Source organism: Patiria miniata, unplaced genomic scaffold (assembly GCF_015706575.1).
Source record: "Patiria miniata isolate m_02_andy unplaced genomic scaffold, ASM1570657v1 HiC_scaffold_18, whole genome shotgun sequence".
In the NCBI taxonomy this organism is placed as follows: domain Eukaryota; kingdom Metazoa; phylum Echinodermata; class Asteroidea; order Valvatida; family Asterinidae; genus Patiria; species Patiria miniata.
The window spans coordinates 11,932,153-11,953,015 of NW_024037056.1; the positions used below are offsets into that span (position 1 = coordinate 11,932,153).

At 40.4% G+C, this 20,863-nt stretch overlaps 1 protein-coding gene across 2 annotated transcripts in view; it reads right to left on the reverse strand.

Annotated features, from left to right (window-relative positions):
• Window positions 1–205: 205 nt before the first annotated feature.
• The window catches only part of LOC119724632 (transmembrane and coiled-coil domains protein 2-like), a 43,466-nt gene continuing 22,808 nt past the window's right edge, over window positions 206–20,863 (reverse strand). Inside the window, exons 4-14 of one of the 2 annotated variants that reach the window (XM_038195762.1) lie at window positions 14,171–14,366; window positions 10,997–11,186; window positions 10,327–10,552; window positions 8,933–8,977; window positions 8,305–8,370; window positions 6,706–6,785; window positions 6,379–6,451; window positions 5,698–5,881; window positions 4,990–5,211; window positions 4,118–4,296; window positions 206–3,973 (exon numbers count right to left, since the gene is read on the reverse strand). In XM_038195762.1, coding sequence (XP_038051690.1) covers window positions 3,838–3,973; window positions 4,118–4,296; window positions 4,990–5,211; window positions 5,698–5,881; window positions 6,379–6,451; window positions 6,706–6,785; window positions 8,305–8,370; window positions 8,933–8,977; window positions 10,327–10,552; window positions 10,997–11,186; window positions 14,171–14,366 — 1,597 coding nt within the window. In that variant the 3' untranslated portion in view covers window positions 206–3,837. The remainder of the gene's footprint in view (window positions 3,974–4,117; window positions 4,297–4,989; window positions 5,212–5,697; window positions 5,882–6,378; window positions 6,452–6,705; window positions 6,786–8,304; window positions 8,371–8,932; window positions 8,978–10,326; window positions 10,553–10,996; window positions 11,187–14,170; window positions 14,367–20,863) is intronic. The other variant, XM_038195763.1, reaches the window with a different exon arrangement.

The window sequence follows — 20,863 nt, forward strand, 5'->3', positions numbered from 1 at the left end:
CTGTGTTCATTTGGACCTGGTTAAAATTCTTAACGGTCGACCCTTTTTTTATTAGGCATGACGATAGTGTGAGAATCCTTTTGTTAATGGGGTTTGTCGTTTGTGAATATCTTGCCTCTAAAAAATGCTTATCTCAAAATATTCTTTCCCAACAAGCTTGCTTTCCACCTCCGAAAACATACCAAACTAATATACATTTTAATATTTTTATGCTTATTTTTTATTACACTCAACTTTAAGTTCTTGTTCCTTTTTTGGTAGTAAAACAATATTTTTTTAGTACATATGCATACATATGAAACATCCATCTACAATATATACACAAGTTTGCCAATATACAATTTACGGGTTAGCTGTTTTTGAAACTGCGTTACATAAAAAAAATATATGTACACAACTAAGTTGACATAATTGTACTAAGCAAGCTGGGACCTTACAGGCTGTGGCCATTTTGTCTTCATCCAAGACTTACTTGTGGGAAAAACAATGTTAAGTGAGCCACATGTTGCGGGTACCAGATCTACATATAATAGGTGAAGGGCTTTCCGCTTAGCAACCACAAGATAAAACTGAACATGGACAATTTGGAAAATCCGTGTCTGAAGATGTTTTTTCTTCTTCAGATAATGGAATATATATAAAAACAATTGCACTATTTGAAGCTTTCTTCACTAGAAATTACACCGTATTGCCAAACTTTTTATTTTTTCAATAAAGGCAAAAAACCTTTTTACAAATTGCGAGAGAGGTGGGTTTTTTCCAGTATTAAACTGCACACAGGAATTTTCTTCCTCATATTTCTGACTCTAGCTGTCTCTGTAACGCTCAAAACTGCCCTGCCTGTTACTCCCTGTACCACCTCAAACCGTCCACGCACCCTAGAGTTATGGGTTCATCAGAGAATAAACACAAAGTTTTACAGGTGCTAATTAGCTAAATTGCAAACGCTACTGTTAGGAGATTGTTGGAGGCGACTAATGCGTACATGTATGTTGCTGTTACAAGGAGTACTGTGATATCGTACTTCCACTGCTAGTTTAGGGCCCAGCTCAATTCATATCTTGGACGAGTTGTGGACATTGTATCGGGTATAAGTTGCAGGATTCAGAAAAACTTCCCCGCAATCTTCCCGCAATGAAGTTATCAGTATTGGCGAGTCGAGCAGTTGCTGGTGAAAAATTCCCAGCAACGTGTCCGGGACAAATGCAGAGCTTGTTCCGGACAAAGTGGATGATTTTACCCGCAACTCGTCCGGAACTCGTCCCGGATACGAAATGAGACAGGCCATTGTATGTACCTGTCGCCCGACAGATTTTGGTGCATTTTGGAGGATTAAGCAACCTTCGTAGCACAAAAACGCATGATGAGTTATGGTTAAAGCATATCTACATGTATGAGACAATACAATGCATGAAAATTTGTATAAATTAAAGTGAATGTACATTGTACATGCCAATTGTGCCGCAAGTCTGCCACATACACATACCTACGCGTGTGACTTTTGCAACATGGCCGCCATGGATGGTTGCCACGGATAGCTACCAAGGTAACACTGTGTTCCCTTAGCAACCATGGCAATAAAATACTTGTGGTGTTTCAGCCAATTGGAGGCAAAAAGATTACAAAATTTTGATCTCAACTTAAAAAAAAAAAATGTTGTTTGTCCTCAGTGATCAGCCTCTTTGCTTTGGAAAACAATTCTGGAAGGCTTGCAATTTTTTGAGGTTTTGAATATTTTTCTCAAGAGAAACAACGTTTTCTTTTGAAACAGAAAATGGCAGTATTCCAGCCTCTTGGGTGTAATACAAGATGGTCTTAATGGGTCAGGAACCAGACATTATTCTGGATCCTGCTCTATGCGCATTAGTAGCTCTATCAAATTATACACTTGTAAATGTAACGTTAGGTAACACATTCTGCAAAGTATTCAAAAAACTCCTCATGTACTACTACTTTTTGTTTTCATGTTTGTTTGTTTTTTCGTGGCAGTTCCCTTGTGACCTATTTAACCGAACTGACTCAGTTCTTCCACAAAGTATTACCCCAAAATAAAAACTGTGCAAAAAGTTTTCCTATTGTTGCAGTATTAAAATCGTAGGGCGAGAGTCCAGTAAATTCCAACATCAAACAAAATGTCAGACGACCAAAACACTGCGGTGGGTTTGTTCATGTACGTGTGTATGAGCGTTGTTTTCCAAATACTTTAATAATAGTATGTCAACGGATTGTTAGCTTTCTCAGTGAATTCCGGAAATGCCACAGGTCGATAGACAGGTCAAAGGTCGATTTTCTAAGCATTTTTACTGTCGGATAGCTGGTCCTCGGCAAATTAGTCCCCCAGACCAATTCGTAAAGTCGTAATGTCACTCAGAGATCAACTCGGTGCCACCATGATCACTGGTTCACGCGGGCTGCAACGGTCTGGTGAACACCAAGGTTTCGCTACGGCTGTTGCGAATCCGTTTCATAATCGGCTTGATTCTCCTCTTTGAAGCGAAAACAAGCACAAGTGTGGTTGAAATGGTGTGGTGACAATCTGCTGAAAGGCAGTTAACCACTTACAGGTACTAATTTGTGAAAATGTTCTAAAAAGTAGGATGTAAAGTTGCTGTCTTTGATCGTGTGTGTGCTAAACGTACGTGCAATGCGTGTGCTAAACGTACGTGTAATGCGTGAACCATTTTCGAGGAAGTCAGCCCAATGTGACCGAGAGGAGATGACATCAAACTCTCGCGGCGTATTGCGCAAATGTTTCTGCTGACGGTTGTGCAAGCATGGTAATGTTCGATTTCTTGAGTATGGAGTTGTCTTTTCCATATCTTCAGCTGCTGAAATTTCACCGAAGGTTGAATGTTAAGCTTCGAGTTTACCACTGCCTGCGCTGTACGTTTACAAGAACAAGACAAAGTGGTTGAACACATGTTTACTATTCAGCTCGTAGTACTTTCAAGAACATCCAAGTGTTCCACTTTTGTCCAAATAGCGTCTGAAGTTTTTCTCACTTACATGTATTAGCGTAATAAAAGACATTATCTCTCCAGATTTTTCGCAACGTGAACAAACTTCCATGGACAACTATACAATTGTTTCATTTGGTTTTTCAATCATATACAAAAAAAAATGTACCGTTCATAAATATCAGCGAAAAAATGCTATTTCAAATTCTTTGGCAAATATTAACATTAGCAAGGGACGTGCAGAGTACCAATGAAAAGTGGTGTCCCAGTTCATAAAGTTCACAATTGCTGTGGTATATTGGTGTCGTTGTTCCCAATGGTTATATATATTCAGCACCGGCCGTTGGACGAGGGAGGGCCTTATAATCGTGTGCTAATCCCTGTTGACGGCTACCAGTCACAGCTGGTATCCAACCACACACTTAAATCTGTACTGTAGGGTACCGGTCACAGCTGGTGTCACACCTCTTACAAATCCCTGTGATTGGGTACCGGTTACAGCTGGTATCCAACCACACACAAATCTGTACTGTAGGTTACCGGTCACTGCTGGTGTCACACCTCATACAATTGCCAGTGGTAGGAAACCGGTTACAGCTGGTGTCCAACCACACACAAAATCTCTGTGGTAGGATACCGGTTACAGCTGGTATCCAACCACATACGAAATCCCTGCAGTAGGAAACCAGTCACAGCCGGTGTCCTGCCTCACACAACTCCCTGCTGTAGGATACCGGTCACAGCTGGTGTCCAACCACACAAAAAACTGTACTGCCACAAATTTTAAACACGACTACCTCCATTTTGGACGCGGAGGGAATGTTGCCCTCTAGTGTTTGTGGACGGAAGGGAACAACGGGAACTGGTCGAGGGGCAGGGGTCACGTTCGACTGTTGACGTAGAATAAGTGTTTGTAGTTCTCCACGATGTGCTGGGTCAGGTCTTCGATGACCTCGCGGCGTTGCCAGATGCAACAGAATAAGAAGGAGAACGTCACGGTGGTTAACAGACGCCCTCTGTGGAAAAAAAAAAGGACCAAAAAAAGTTAATATTTGGCCAAAATATCTACAACAATCGTGAAGATTTGTCAGTTTTTCATAAAAAAATAATCATGCATTATTTAATTTGAGATGACAAATATCCAGGATTTGTTTACAAACCTCGTTGCGACAAACGGCGACACCGCATTGGTGATGGTGGAAATGATGAGTAGTACGACGGCCAGGACGGACAGCACGACGTTGATGAGCTTGGACAAGAGCGCCCTCGCGTTGGCGTTCTCGTAGCCCTCCAGCGTGATGACCTGCTGGTGCTGCTGGGCCAGTTCTATCTTCGATATCTGAAACAAGGACACGTGGAGGTAGAATTTAGCCCTATCTGAAGAAGACCAGGGTGACTCCAGACTTGACCAGAGTGACTCGAGAATTGACCAGAGTGACTCGAGAGTGACTCGAGACTTGACCAGAGTGGCGCGAGACTTGACCAGAGTGGCTCGAGACTTGACCAGAGTGACTCGACACTTGACCAGAGTGAATCGACACTTGACCAGAGTGAATCGACACTTGACCAGAGTGACTCGAGACTTGACTGGAGTGACTCGAGACTTGATCAGAGTGTCTTGAGACTTGACCAGAATGACTCCAGACTTGACCAGAGTGACTCCAGACTTGACTTGAGACTTGCCCAGAGTGACTTGAGACTTGACCATAGTGACTTAAAACTTGACCAGAGAGACTTGACCAGAGTGACTCGAGACTTGACCAGAGTGACTCGAAACTTGACCAGAGTGACTCGAGACTTGACCGGAGTAACTCGAGACTTGACCAGAATGACTTGAGACTTGACCAGAGTGACTGGAGACTTGACCAGAGTGACTCATGACTTGACCAGAGTGACTCTAGACTTGACCAGAGTGACTCCAGACTTGACCAAAGTGACTCCAGACTTGACCAGAGTGACTCGAGTCTTGACCAGAGTGACTAGAGTCTTGCTTTCAGACCCGACAAGAGTGACTTGAGACAAGGCTACCCACCCTAGTCTGGCACTGGTCCACGTTGTCCAGCACATCTCTCTCCCTCTCGGCCGACCGGTACTCTAGTCTTTCCTCCATGCTGCTCAGCTCCTGCTGCATGTTGGTCAGTGCGTGGTTGTGCAGGTCAGTCAGGTCGGCCAGTTGCTCCTCCAGCCGCTCGGCCCGGTAGCGCTCGTCCGCCAGCGCCTGGTTGAAGAACTGGTACTGCTCTCTGTTTTGCTCCTGTCAAAAAGAACAAATTGGAATATTCAATTTCATCTACAGCAAAGCGCTGTGGCCTCGTGGTCCGGAACACTGAATTCATGATCTGCGGGTAATTCTGCAGGTTGTGGGTTTGAGTCCAGCCTGGGGTTATGGTGCGTGTGCCCTTGGGCAAGACACTTTGTCACTCATTGCTTCTCCCTACCCAGGAGTAAATGGGTACCTGTGAGGGCAGAGATGGTTATTGTGGTTGATTTTAGCTGCTTCGCTCCGAAATAGCAGCATCGAGCTGTAAATTCCCCGGGGAGCTGAGATTGTCTTTGGAATGTTTCATTGGTGAGGGTAGAGACCTGATTGCGCTAATCTCGAGCTGCTGCAGCAGTTGGTCTCATGGCCTGATGAACAAGGGTAATAATTGTGAAGCGCTTTGCGAATTCGGTAAAAAGTACTACATAAGCACTACATTATTATTTACTACCAGAAAAAAACCACAATAAGGCTAAATACCTTTAATTCTTCTATTTTCACGTGTAGTAGCGCCTCGGATGCCGCTAGTTCCGATATCCTGTCTTGGAGTATCGTCATGCGACCCACTAACGGATGTTCCTCTAGCTCATCTCTCATCATCAGGTGACCGTTTTCTGTCATCTCCATGCTGGACGACTCTTCACCCTCGCTGTTGGACTTTGGCCTGAGGTAAATTTTTTTTTAAATATTCAAGATTTCAATCAGTAAACCAAAGGCAAAAATCATGGTTCGATGATTATGGTGTTTGACTAATGCGGTAGTGGGTTCGAATGAAAGCAATGGTCATGGTGTCATGGTGTTTGTGTCCTTGGGCAAGACACACAACTCCAATTTCCTCTCAGGAATACAGGGAACAGTTTGCGCTGGTCTCGAATATCTGCATAAAACAGATCACTCACCCAACAAATAAACAAACTACAGTGAAACGAATGTAACAGTAAAAACTGTCCTCCAAAACCAGACCAAATGAACAAACGAAAAAGTATCACAAAATCAAAACATCACTAAAGTCAAATAAAAAAACGTTACATTACATGTACTAAACACAAAACTACATCCAAAAATTATGAAAAGAGGTCAAAATCCAAAAAAATTATTGTTCATTGAATATTGAATAAATCAAATTACAGAAATTCCCAATCAATTCTTCCAGCGACTTACATGGTAGCCGGCGTCGGTGCAAACCAGCTACTTCTCCCTGTCTTGTGTGGTTGGTCAACATCCTCTTCTTCATCTGAAAAACAACGAATCAGATCAAACGTAACAAATGTTCATATTAGCTCATGAGCGACGATCAAGTAACGGAATTTCTTATTGGCTAAATAGCAACATATAGCCTTATTTTATTGGTTTTTTTCTCCGTGCATGCAACACAGGGTTTTGTTTTTCCAAAATGTTGGAGTTATGTCTAAAGCCTGAAAAATCCGAAATTCCTGCTATGAGAAGACCTTCAGTATTTGGGAGTTGGTAAAAACAAAACAAGCTTACCGGTGTTATCGATGTTGTCTGCACTGCCGAACTTGTTCTTGAATTTATGGGCAATTTCTTTGGGCTTGGAAACAACAACGCTGTATTATAAAAACACCAAACAAAAAATGAAAATCAGGTAAAAATCCATCACAAAAGACGAGACGGCTTGAAGGTTTGATACCTACACACTTGTCCTAAAGTCAGCAAAAACAAATGTGACCGGCTCAACAACAAAAAGGGTATTAAGTCGCGCTGTGCATTATTGTGTAATGGTCCACTCAACATTGAGGGGGTGAAAATTTCGTCAAAAATAATTTTTCATTTTGTGTCATGAATGACATCTTTAATACCTACAGTTTCAGGTTTCTTTCACAGAAATGTTGATTGTGATGAAGAAAATGGGAAAAACAACCATTTTGTGTGCATCGTTCTGTTGTTCTACAACAAAGCCAGTTATTTCAAAGCCTGTTTTCTCAGTTGTGTAATTTGAACTTCAAGGAAGTAATTAATATGCAAATATGTCATCTCCAGAACGGGAGGGGCTATGGAGCTCTATTTTATACAAAATGAAAGCTTACGTTGTGGGCTTTCCAACCATATAACTCAATTTCACTTTTTTTCTACATAATACCCTTTTTTGTGGAGCCGGTCGCAAATTTTACTTTTGGGCATTCCTGAATGTGCTCAACTGCAGCTAATGAACAACAGAAAAAAATTTGGAACTAGACTGAAGGGAATATATAAAAACAGAAACAAAACAAAAAAGCACAGGCCAGTCAACAAAATAAAATGCAATGTATTAAGTTATAAATGAATCCTCGGTATTTGGCTGCTGGTTTTGAAAAACTGGTACCCATCGCAGTATCTTTGTGGTCATCTACACATATACACATTGTCCTATTAAACCACATTTTTAAACTTGTGAATGCAGTCAATTCAGAAGATGAGATCTTGCAAAGCATGATGGGGTGTACATGTACACGTTCATTTACCGTACACAGTGCAGTCATTTCTAATATTTCAAGTTGGGAACTTTACATATAACTACATGTATATGTAACATGCTGAAAAATATATGCATACATGTACATGACGTGAAACTACAAGGTCTGGCATCCCGACTATCACATGTAACAAGGAATGCATGAGAAACATGTTATGTGAAGGTACCAGTCACAGAGAAAAACAACATGGTTGCAAAAAGAAATAAGCTGATGTTAAAAAAAGTTAGTGCATTGTGCACAGATCAGTGCGCACACTGTTAATTACATATTCGCTGCTTCATGTACATTGCTCCATGATAAGCTAAAGATAGAGTGAAATTCTACAAGTTCTTCGAAACTTATCCTGCAAAAAAGAAATGTATTTGCGCGAAATGCATTAATAAGGAGATGGGAAAAAGACTTCTACATGTTATATGAGAAGAATCTATTTTCAGAGTCTATTTTGATTTGTGAAAAAAAATGATATGATGCCAAAATTATAAACTGAATTGCAAGCAAGGTAACTATGGATTTAAATAGCACCCTATTATGTACGTGTTGTATATGGCTTGCTGGTTGCCATGGAAATGGTTGCTATGGCTCCATCAGTGCAGGGATTACCATAGATACACACCTAGCGGCGCTCTGCGTGAGACCCGTGAGTCCGGAGATGCCTCCCCCGATTCGATCGGCCATGCCCCTGATCGTCAGATGGGCGGGAAAAAAATTGCGGGAAAATAATTTTGAATTCTTGAGTTGCTTTGATACTGTTGCACTGTACTGCGAGAGGGTTCTTTTTAATCTCAAATTTCCAATGATTGGGAAAATGTTCCCAAGTGGTTAGGGTTTGTAACTCATGGTATGAGGGTCGGGGATTGAAAACCTGCTGCTGGCCATTGTTGTGTCCTTGGGCAAGCCACTTTACCCCCATTTTGCTCTCTCGGTCTCCAACCAGAAGCATTCTTAAAGAGAAATGGATATTCTCAGTTCTTTAAGCCAAGGAAAGAGGATAAAAACATTAATGCTTTAGGACCAAATCCGCTGAAATCCACCACAAGACCACCACTACTATAGGTGGATTTTGATGGACTTATCATGGCTTGCCTACCAAAATCCCCAAATCGGGGAATGGATTTTGATGGATTCAGGAAGGTTAGGGTTAAGGTTGTATTGGGCAGTATGTTTAAATTGGCCTTTTTGTACATGTATTTCAATTCCTGTATTTCTTACAATTTTTCTGTTTATACATGTAAGCAACTTACCCAGAAAACCCGGTAATGCCTTCCTTGATGTTGTCTCTTACTCCCCTGAAATAGAAAAAAATGACATCATTTTAATTTCTCGCAACAAAAAATATTGCTCAAATGACCAAGGCACCCATGGATAATTTGTGCAACATTGCCTTTGTTCATAGGTCATTGTGGAATTTCCCTCGCATGCCCACCATGTTTGCACTGGACTTTTTCCTTTCCTATTTCACAAATTTCCTGTGTTTTGATTTCGTCAGGGACTGTCCCACGGAAATCTAGATAGGTCAGACACTATCCTGCCATGAACAGGAAAGCATTGTGTCTAAACAATTGTTCGGAAGAAAGGTTGCACAATAATCACCGTACATGTACATTTTGATAATGATATTAATCCTAGCCCCTTGGTAGGGCTTATCGACACTGAAATTCTTTAAAATGTGAGAAAATACATTTGTAATTACAATGACTATTCAAGTTACGAATACAATTCAATTTGTAAGTTGGCTTGTGCTTGTAAGCCTCAATGAAGTGATAGAATGTCACATCATACATGTACACTGTGTGCAAATTACCAACCCTGAAGCAGACTATGCAAATCCACATTGGTCAACTAACAATAGAAAGGACTTGCTGAAAGTTCACCCAGTGCCAGCGTGTGATAGTATAGGCCTACAAATAATGAATGCTTGTGAGTGCAATGATAAGAATAATTTCATGAGGTGACAGATGAAATGTTCCATTCCACTCGGCGAGTGCAATGGTAAGAATAATTTCATGAGGTGACAGATCGCCTCGTGGAATGGAACATTTCATCTGTCACCTCATGAAATTATTCTTACCATTGCACGAACATGAAACATTCATTATTTGTTTTATATAACACCTGAATAAATCCTTGTCATCTGATTGGTTGACTTTTAATAGCCAATTTATTCAGGTTAAAACCTGTTTAAAAGTTCGAAAAATTCATCACATTTAATTTATGCAAACTGTTCAACAGGTTGAGAACCATCATATTCAATTTATCTTGATGGTAAGTATCTTGATAAGATGGTTAGTAACTAGAATTGAAAAGTAAAAACATGAATAAATTGGAGCTCGCTTTTGACTTGCTTTTTTGTAACCTAATTCTATCTGTACCGGTACTTCCTCCATAAACCTTACATGTACCAGTACCGCAACCCCTGTTGCAGCCCATGGATCACCTCCTTGGGCCTCCTATGCCCTGCCAGCCCCTTAATCAACCCTTCTCTTACCCCCTTGTACCCCCATACACCCCTCATCAACTCTCTTACCTTAGCCCCTGCTGCATCCCATGGAACACCTCCTTGGGTCTCCTATGCCCAACCAGCCAGCTTCTTAATCAACCCTTCTCATACCCCCATACATCCCGTCAACCCTCTTACCTCAGCCCCTGCTGCATCCCGTGGAACACCTCCTTGGGCCTCCTGGGCCCCACCGCCCCGTTGGTCTCCAGCTCAATCAGCTTCTTGTGGTAGTTCTCCAGCTTCTTCTGCAGGTGGGCGATGGTGGCGTTGGACTTCTGGTTCTTCTTCTCAAAGACGGTCTTGATGCGCTGCATCTGGATCTTGTCGGCCTGGGCCGACAGCTTCAGGTACTCGGTCACATTTTCTGGAATAAAGAATAAGGATTCTAATTTTCCAAATGTACTTAAGTTTTGAGGCAAATTGTCAAGCTCCCGAGACGGGACTTGACTCATCATGTAGATACCGCCCTTTATCGTTGACTGCGCTTGATCGCCATTGACAGGTTGCACTAGGGAAAGAAAATCCAAATTAAGTACTGCACCGATACTTGTGGGTGCGAGCCCCGCCGTGGCCATGTGTGTTGTGCCCTTGAGTAAGGCGCTTTACCTCAATTACTCCTCTCAACCCAGGTGTTAAATGGGTACCGGCATTATTCAATGCTGGGAAGGTAACAGACTCGCACGTGGAGGAGGTGTGGCGATCCCCACAGTAGAGTCTGGCCCAATCGCTTCGAATGAGAGATGGCACTCCGTTCCTGTGAACACAGGTTCGTTCCCTTTTAATACTTAAATCTTTCCCGACATCTTACCGTCTTTTGCAATTTGTTCGGCCTTCATGGCCTCTTTGGTCCGGTCAATCTTGGCCAGGGTCTGCTCGATGAGGAACTTGGTCCGGTGGGGGTCCGGGGAGGTGACGCTGTCCGTCTCGTCCTGCTGCTCCATGTCGGAGCCATAGCTGGGGGTGTGGCACAGCGTGGTGTCGGTCTGGGTGTGTGCGAGCTGTGTGGAAAATCGAAGACGACAAGTAAATTAACCTGAACCTGAAAATTCTGCTGGGTGGCATAGCGAGCAAAAGCCATGACCGTGAGTACCAAAGGCAGGACTTTTTAGTCAACAAGAATGAAGACGGCTCGCTTTCAGGTATAAATAACGGGCTCTATTGAGGTGTCAAATTTGTGTCCATGCATATACACAGCCACATGTAGTCTGCACAAAGGTATGGCATCCACAGACATTTGTGCACAAACCCTTAGATGTGAAGAGATGAACGCAACTTTAATTGCAAGTTGCACAAAGCGTCAATTCAGCTCATGTGTCCTGCAATATCGACAGAGTGGGGGAAAAGTGTGGGGGAGGGTTCTTTCCTCGCCTTCCACCTCTATGGCCCAGGTTCAATTCCTGCCCTGGTCCAAATGTGGACATTGTCCACTTTCCCATTGTCCATGCATTGTCCACTATCCTGCCAGTGACATGATTCTGTGGGTTTTCCCAGAATATTCTTCTGGGGTTTTCCTCCCACCTCTAAAACTGTAAATTCTTCATTAATTATCTTGCATCTTCTTCAGGCTTGCCAGCTACAGTGCCAAAATCAATTTTTTGGTATCCTTACCAAATACAAATAATACTAAGGAAAGAAAGATGTACTTGGTACTTGGTTGGTTCTTCTCCTAAATACTCCGCAGGGGAGTTTTAACATGAGGCCAGAAACACTGGGGAAAACCCCTTCTCTTTAGCAATAAGTGTTACTGGGTTCTTTTACATGCATTGCATTACACAACACACGGGACCTACGGTACCAGTACGTTTTTACATCCCATCCGAAGGACGAAGCAATAACGGTTAAGTGCCTTGCTTAAGGGCACAAGTGTCCAGGCAGACCCGGGCTCGAACCCACATTCTGCTGCCTCTGAAACACCAGAGCATGAGTCCGGTGCGGTGCTCTTAACCGCTAGGCCATGACACTCGATTGTAGCAAAGAATCACTTTATGCATCGCACACCCTGGTGGGTTATTCATAGAAAGAAAACATTTCAGACCAGAAAATTCCGATAGTTACCGGTACATGTATTTACCTTCCTGTTGAACAGTGGAGAGTTGATGGCTACCAGAAATCCCAAACCCATATTCACCAGGTCACATTACAGACCACAAAAAAATCAACAACAGCACTTCTTCCAAAAGACTATCACGTTATGAGGGAACACACTAATCATCCAAACTGGGGATCGCAAGTGAACGGCAAAGTGTCTAAATCCCAAATATCCAGAAGATGTCCTGACAGGGCTGCAACTTTCCTCGAAAGTGAACTGGACATGACGAAATGGGCCCAAAATACCGGCAAGTGTTCATTCTTCCGTGAATAAAGGACGGCACGCTGTTGTCGTACGTGGACCACATGATATGGTCTGCTCCAATGGGAAGGGCGATTGGAATATTTCACCAGGATGTTGTTTTTCCTGAAGTAATATCTGGGCCAGCGTCCGATGGTTTTCAAGGTATTAAAGGGACTCTCTTTTTTTTCAAAAAGAAATTAAAAAAAAATTGAAAAATGTACATGTACCATACATGTACATGTACATGGAAAACAGGCTACATTTGTACATAAAGCAGGATTGACTGGCTGTGACTGTTTATGTAACTTGATACAGCTATGCTTCGACTGTAGGTGATTGATAAGCCAGCTGTGCCTACGTCTGGCCTGCTTTTGTCGGTTGACTGAATTTGACTAGTCACAGTGCTTGTTTGTAATATGATATGTTGGTGACTACAGCCGGTGTAAAAGGCATGGCGGGAGAAGAGGACTGATTTTTTTGACTGTCTGTGACTGTTCAGATAGCAGGAGGGTTAAGTTCAATGCATGTACATGTAAATGTGCGGTACATGTAAAGTTATACATGTTTGGATTGGTTCTACAGATAAGGGCCAAAAGTAATGCAAATATATGTACATGTGTCATGTACACATGTACATTTTCTTAGCCAACAAGCACTGAAGAGACTGGCCGAATAAACTGCTGAATACATTATCTCTACACCTGTAACTGATACCAGTGAAACAGAGAATTTGAAATTCCAAAAACGTGGTCGGGCTTTGCCATCTGATAATCGTACCAGACTTGTCTTCAATGTAGAAAGACAAAACAATAGCTCAAGTAATTAACACAGTGGAAAAGGAAATGGTATTAAAAATTAACTGGTAAAAAAAAGAGGAATATTTAAAAATTGTGACCGAAAAATGAAGAACAGGAAAAAAGAAGACATATAAAGTACGGTACAAACCAAAGCCTTCCACAGAAAAGAATGCAGTTGGTGACGGTGACCCGTTAAAAGGAAAAAGAAACAACAAAAATTCCTCTGGGTCCGATTGACTGATGTACCCTAGGCACAGGAAGTTATTCTTTGATTTCGGCACAGTACGTTGACACTTACACAGTGTACAAGGAAATGTCAAGGGATTAAATAGTTTTGTGTCTGGTGTCTGGGTTTGGTGTTATGTAAACACCCATGTCTTAGGAATGGTAGTGGCTTACAGCGCCCTCTGTTGGGCATGCCATGCCATGCTGCCTCATGGAAATGGATTTTGCTCTATACTAATGCAGCCACAAGTGGTGGGATCAAAATCCGGATTTTTGAAAAATCAGTTTGAATCCCACTTTTCGGTTTGGATTCTGGAAACCGGATATTCGAAACCAACCTTAAAAAAAAAAATTAAAGCTTTCCATATTTTTTGTGACACAAGCTAAAGATGGTATCTGGAACATCCCCCGATTTACTCCATGGTCTCTGATTGTGGCCACATTCACTTGCTGATGGTCTTCTTGGTTCAAGATTACATGCTCAGCCGACTGATCAAAGAGTTCCCGTCCAGTTTTTTCACCATTACAACACCTGAAGCGTTTTGGGGAAAGGCCAATGAAATACCAACAAATCTCGCCAATTTCTTTGTTCAACTTTAAAATTAGGAAATGGTGGAATAAAGCTTACATGTACAAAGTCGACTTGGTCCTCCTTCGTAGCCGGCCGGGCCGACTCCGCCCGCGCCCTCATCTCCACGTCCCGGGGCAAGCTGGAACCCTTCTTACGCCCCGTGTCTTCCTTGTCATTGTCGCTGCCATCCGACCGCGTCCGCATGGACGTCAGCTTGGAGTTGGAGGGGACTTTGGTCTCCGAAGCTCGCCTCCTGATTTTACAAATGGGAGATAAAAACATGTTCATGTACAGTTTTCAATACATGTATATGAACATGTTTGGCCATTTTCAAAATCTAGGCTTCAACTGTGACTTTGACATGTACAGTTTCCAATACAATCCCCATGTGCACACATGGCCATTTTTGAAATCTCGGATTCGTCTCTGACTTCGGCTTCAGAATCATTGAGAAGACCTTTATGTCCAAACCAAATGGAAATGTGCTCCAAATGTTGACTTTATATTGTAGGTTAAACAGAATATGGATTCAAATACAACATACATGTACTGTACAGTTTATATGAGTATGGGTCTACCGGTACATTCTTCTGATGCCAAAGCCAGAATAAAGCCGTGGTTTGGAAAAACTGGTAAAGAGTCTCAGAACGGCAAGCCTATTGTCGTCCTCATGACCTTTGATGTGAGGTCAACGTCATTTACCGATATGTAGTCATACTCAATGAATTCAACATGTAGTACCGTATTTGAACCTGAAGACATTGTACATAAATTACATGCACATGTACATGTACCGTACATGTACAATGTAGGTCAACAACTCTTTTAAAGGCAGTATAACTTTAAGTAGTTAAAGCCATGTCAACCAATAGAAAGTCAGACGTTTTGAGAGCATTGTCTGTCCTCAAAATAAACTGAGTCAGCTCGCCAGACAGAGCATATTATTCAAATATTGGCATAACTGTACAAACATAGTTTCTGGTTATGCATTAATGAAAATGTGAATATTTCTGATAGCACGGGCAGTTTTCACACACTAAATTCACAAAAACTCAAACAAATTTCAGCCCGAGTGAATTTTGCGGCAGATGTTTCATGATTTCAAATTTTGAAAATGAATAAAAAAACTGCTGCAGACTTCTAACTGACTGGATTAACCTGAAATAGATAAAAGTTAAAAAGCCTTACATTTCGATTCTAGTGGCCCTAGCGGGATCTCAGTGCCTTTGACCATCCTGCCAAGATTGGAACGATAGGCCCTCTTTCTAGATGTCAAATTTTCTCTACTTGTGCAGTCTACTACAACTACATGTATGAACACGCATACTGAAATTTGTATCCTTGTGGAGACATTTCTTTGTTCTCGTGTAGTAAAGTTTTCGAATTTGAAAGGGTAGTTTCAAAATGCTCTTATTTCTATAACCAAAATTAATTTCCTTGGCTGAAATTCTGACTTAATTTCCCTTTTCTAAAACTCTTCCATTTGCGACCCATCAACATACCTTGGAAATTCCTAGTTTTTGAGTAAAGTCCATATACATATTTCGTGATAACCTTGTGGAGACGTATTTATCTATAGAAATTGCCCTGTGGAGACGTATACGATCTTTTGTTCCCTATTGTGTGCATGTCTCCAGAGGGCACGGTGTATCAAATCCATACATACATACATACCTGTAGTTTATACATGTAAGTAACTGAACTTCAATAAATCTTGGAACTGAAGTTTAACATAACTCCAACACTTAAACATATGCAACAAGCGTAAGTTCATTTGGCAAAAATCCAATTTCCCCCGCTTGCAATTCAAGTCAACCAGGGAACCTAATCTTCCCCACTGCTGGGTAAGCCAATCCGGAGAAGGAGAAATCGGACACCTCAGTACATACAGGACGTCGTGTGGCTTGTTTGTTTGTTCTTGTCTGTTTCTGCTTGTCTTGTAACGTCCGTCTACTGCGTCACTGTCAGACTGTGTGCGCTTCGCTGCGATTACGTGTATCGTGGACTTTTTTCAGCTGGATGCATGGATCACAAACTCTGTTTTCGTGCCAGGAGCTTACTGTATGCCTGCTTTTTTTTTTGGTGGTGGAGGGGGGGATGTACATGTATACTTGTCTCAAACTTGGAAAACAATTCTACATCATGCACATAGCCAAGTTTTGGGAGATGGGTGAATGAAGGAACCAAGTTTGAACAGTTCATGAGACGTTTGTTGTCTTTGTTTTTTTGGGGGGCGGGGGGTTTCTTGGGGGGGGGGGGTTACTATCTATTATTGTCATTCTGTCATGACTGGACAGTTTGCTCTCCAAATAGAAATGGTAAAATACGGTGTAGGCCGAAGGTTAAAATCAGTACATCATGTCAATAGGTCGTACATGCAATGACATTTAAATCAGTAGACTTTCGTTTTGGTACAAAAATCTTGGAATTATAAAGAATTACCCATTGTATCTCTATCAAGCTGATTATATGAAATGCCTATTCTACATTACCCTGAAACTGGAGAAGTTAATTTAAAAAAAAAATTGGGGTATGTTTTTTAATTGTCCAGTTATTTAGTTTCATCCAATTGTTTATCCCTGCCCTTAATTAGGGGCAACCCAAAAAAATTAAAAGAAAAAACTTTTGGGGGTGGGGTTGAAATTGACAGCACACAGCCAAAAAAGAATTTCTTAAGCAAGAAAACTAACATTGAATAAAGAATATATTTCTTGTTCTGAGAAATGTCATGAGAAAATCATATTTTTTAAAAGGAAAATTTTCCGAAAATTTTGGCTATTTAAAACATTAAGAAAATTTTTCGTACACGAGTTCTTTTTTGTTGTTGTAAATTTCCAATTTCAAGAATATTTTCCCTATTTTAGGAATATTTTTCCTTAGTGAGAACATGATTTCAAACAATACCAAAAACTAATTTCTTGAGCAGGAGAGTTTTTCTGAGCACAAGAACATTTTTCCTGTTTCAAAAGCACAAAACAAGTTTCTTTCTTAAAACAGTTCAATTTCTAAAAAATAAAGTTAAAGTTAGCTAACATTTATGTTGTTTTAAGAAATTAATTGGGAAAATCTGGTAATGTTCCAAAAATATTTTTCAAAATATTTAACACTTCAAGAAAATTATTTCCTGTTTCAAAAGCACAAAACAAGTTTCTTTCTTAAAACAGTTCAATTTCTAAAAAATAAAGTTAAAGTTAGCTAACATTTATGTTGTTTTAAGAAATTAATTGGGAAAATCTGGTAATGTTCCCAAAATATTTTTCAAAATATTTAACACTTCAAGAAAATTATTCTTGCCAAGTGCTCTTCTGGATGCATTATCCAATACAAACAAAATATTCTTATTTTCAGAACATTTATCTTGAATGAAAACAAAATGTGACTGTGGCCAGGACAACAGAGGGCGCTATTGGGGGAGTGGCCACTGATAATTCAAAAGTGCACTCAATTAAAAGTGTAAAGTTTCAGTTGTCAGGCCTGAACATTCCATCATTTTTTCTACAACAGGTATGTTCACAATCACAATTATGTTTTAACTTAATTATCGTAGATTAAGAAAGGCTATTTGTTTGAACTTTATTGTTGAAGATGTTTAAGGATTGAAAAGATTGAAAGTTGTGTAAGTTTCAAACATTGCACACATCTGCCACTAGGCATGAATAAGATAGCAATTCCTTTTCTGTAGTGGAAAGTTGCATATAAAGTGGAAGTCACTGATATAGCAATACACCCGAGATAGTATTGGTAATCCAATATCTTTAGGACCCCATTATATCAGGTTAAAAGATTCACTAAATGACACTCAAAAGTGACATTCTGATATTTCTTGACACATTTGAACAGTTGGTAATGACACCTTCCTGAATATCAGCAGGATTACTTTTGTGGAAAGAGGGCAGGGCTTTGATTTTATGAGGGAAATTAAGGGGTAATAGATGACCAGAAAACAGACTCCAAAACCAAGATGGCAAACGTGAAAGCTAGATGCAATGAAAGCTCGATGCTGATTGGCTGATAAAAAAAAATTATTTTTTTTTTTAAGCACTAAAATCAGCATCCGGCTTTCATTGCAAAAAAGGCGGGAAAGTCACATTTTCTTGAAAGTGCTTTCAAAATTACAACAAACATGAGTTTATCTGAAGAAAAAAAAGACTGCTTTAGCCTGCAAAAGTCACTTTGGTACTGGACAGTCATCTGCAAAAGTCAGTTTTAAACAGAACTCGTAAAAAAATAGAGGTGTCCTAAAGATAACGATTACCGTTATTTTCACTTCACTGATACATGTAGTACCATGTGAAGTGTGTACAGTCACGTGCAAAGCTTAAAACTGACAAGTGCATCCTGATATTGTCTCAATCACAAGGCTGCGTAAATGAAATAAACCACTGCTGCTAAACTTTGTCGAGGTTTCGTGGGAACAAGTGGAAAATGGGAACGTGCGTCAGCCGTAGTGACCACTGGGAACTGCCTAGAAAGGGCACAAGTCCCCAAATGGGAATGCTAATCTTAAAAGCCAACTATGGAGTCTCCGGTAACAAGGCATTGTGGGATAGAATTGGGATCGACAAACTCTCCGGTGCGCTTGTTATTTACGCGGGTCCTGCAACGGGAATTGAAATTTGAGGCCAAAAAGGTGTAAAAAAAAATCATAAAAAACATGGCAGCTCACGTCAGTGGGAGTACCACAGGAACTTTCTAGAAAGGCAACAAGGTCCCAAATGGGAATTGTGGTCTTAAAAACCAACCATTGTGAGACAGAATTTGGATCAAAAATCTAGCCTGTGAGCTTACCATTTTCATAGATCCTGCGAAGGGACTGAAATTTTAGGGAAAATAGAAAACTAAAAAAAGAATTTGTTAAAAGCATTGTCAAGGTAAATTAGGGAATTTTGGAGTGAAGCTTTGGTGCGTTTCTTCATTTTTGTTTCCTAATGGAAAATTTGATTTTAACTTAATGGAAGCATCAATATTGCCAACTGTGTTTGGTTGTTTTCAGAATTCCAGCGCATGTCTTCAAACAGGAGCTTCATTGCGTTGACAATCCACGGCCATTCAGGGATTTCTGATGAAGACAACAGGGCATTTTCCAGACCACTTTGCAGAGTAACGGGTAAATGACATTTGCAAATGTCCTATCTGTAAATTGACTGTAATTTGAGCTGTCAGTGCCAAAATGCCAAATTTTAACAAAAAGAGAGACAACGAGACAAAGAGAGAGACAACGATGCATTTGGAGACCCATTTTACCTTTTTTGCCCATATTTTCTTGGATACAACTCAAGGTCAATTACGACACAATATAAATGTATGAGGCTTTTAGTGTCTTCAATTTATACAAGTGATGGGATTTCAATCCGGATTTTTTAAAATTCGGTTTTGAATTCCACTATATTTGGTTTCAATTTTGGAAAACCGGATATTTGCCGACAACCTTATAAAAATTTAAGCCTTTGGGTTTTTTTTGTGAAACAGGCTGAAGAAACCAACTGGAACATCCTCAATTTTTTCCATGGTCTCTGATTGTTACTTCATCCACTTGCTAGTGGTGTTCTTGGTACATGTATATGAATAGCCTGCTCATTCGACTTATCAGAGAGTTCCCATCTATTTTTTTTTCAACATTAGCTCTGGAGTGTTTTTGTAAAGGCCCAGTGGTCATTAAATCCTGCAAACTATCCCCAGTCATTGGGGGGGCATTGCATGCAGCACCTCACTCGTCACTTTTTGTTGCCATGACTGTGAGTTGGATGGGAACTTCCGTTGAAATCAAGTTACCATTATTCGCTTTGAAACAAAATTAGGATTTCCGAAATTTGAAATCTCTGATTTCTCCAACCTCTAGACGAATATAAACCCGGTTTATGTATGAGTATTCCTATCAGCAAAAAAACACTAAAGAAGTTTTATAGAGGATGACTTTGAAAATAAAACCACAACAAAACAAACAGTGAAATGTGAATTCTGTACCAAGTAACACTGGCCAATTGATAAATATTAACAAAAATTGAGTTTTGTCAACCAGATCTATGCTGCATCTCTTTTATGAATAAATATAGAGCTTCTCTCCACAAAAAACTAAAATGGTGGCTTTAAGAAATGTACATCATTGGCTTATGCTTTAATTTTCAAAAATGAACTATTTGAGGGGTTAGTATAATAGATCAACTTATTGTTACACTGACATGTTTGAAGTTTAGTTTTCGAAAATGCTGGAAAAACCAAGAAAAACAAAAATGTTCAAGTAGTCTGGTTCCCTTACTTCACTGAAGATGAAATGGATCAATTTACAAATGCCGGAAAATTGTACGCTAAGGGAACCAGTCTAGCTGACCTGCACCAATTCATGAACATAAAACCAATTAGCTAACAAAATTGGACTGAAAAAATGGTAAATTTGGAGCAGTAGTGAAAAATAGTTGGGTTTTTCCTACGGTGGTCGGCCGACCACCGTTGGAAATGTAAACAAAAATACAATTTTCTTGAAAATGACTTCACACCAGGTGCCATAATTTTACAGGATGCTTTAGACTGTCATTTACCAACATCCTGTAAGGTATTTCATAAAAACTTGGTCATTTTATTTTTGATGTTTGCAAATGTTGTATTTTCCCTTTAAGTTAAAAACCATCCAAAAAATATGGTAACCACAATATTACCAAAAGACACATTTTCAAACATATTTTTTTTTAGATGTATCAAGCAAATGAATGACTCACCTCAAAAACATTTCCCATTTAATTCGTCTGTCTCTGT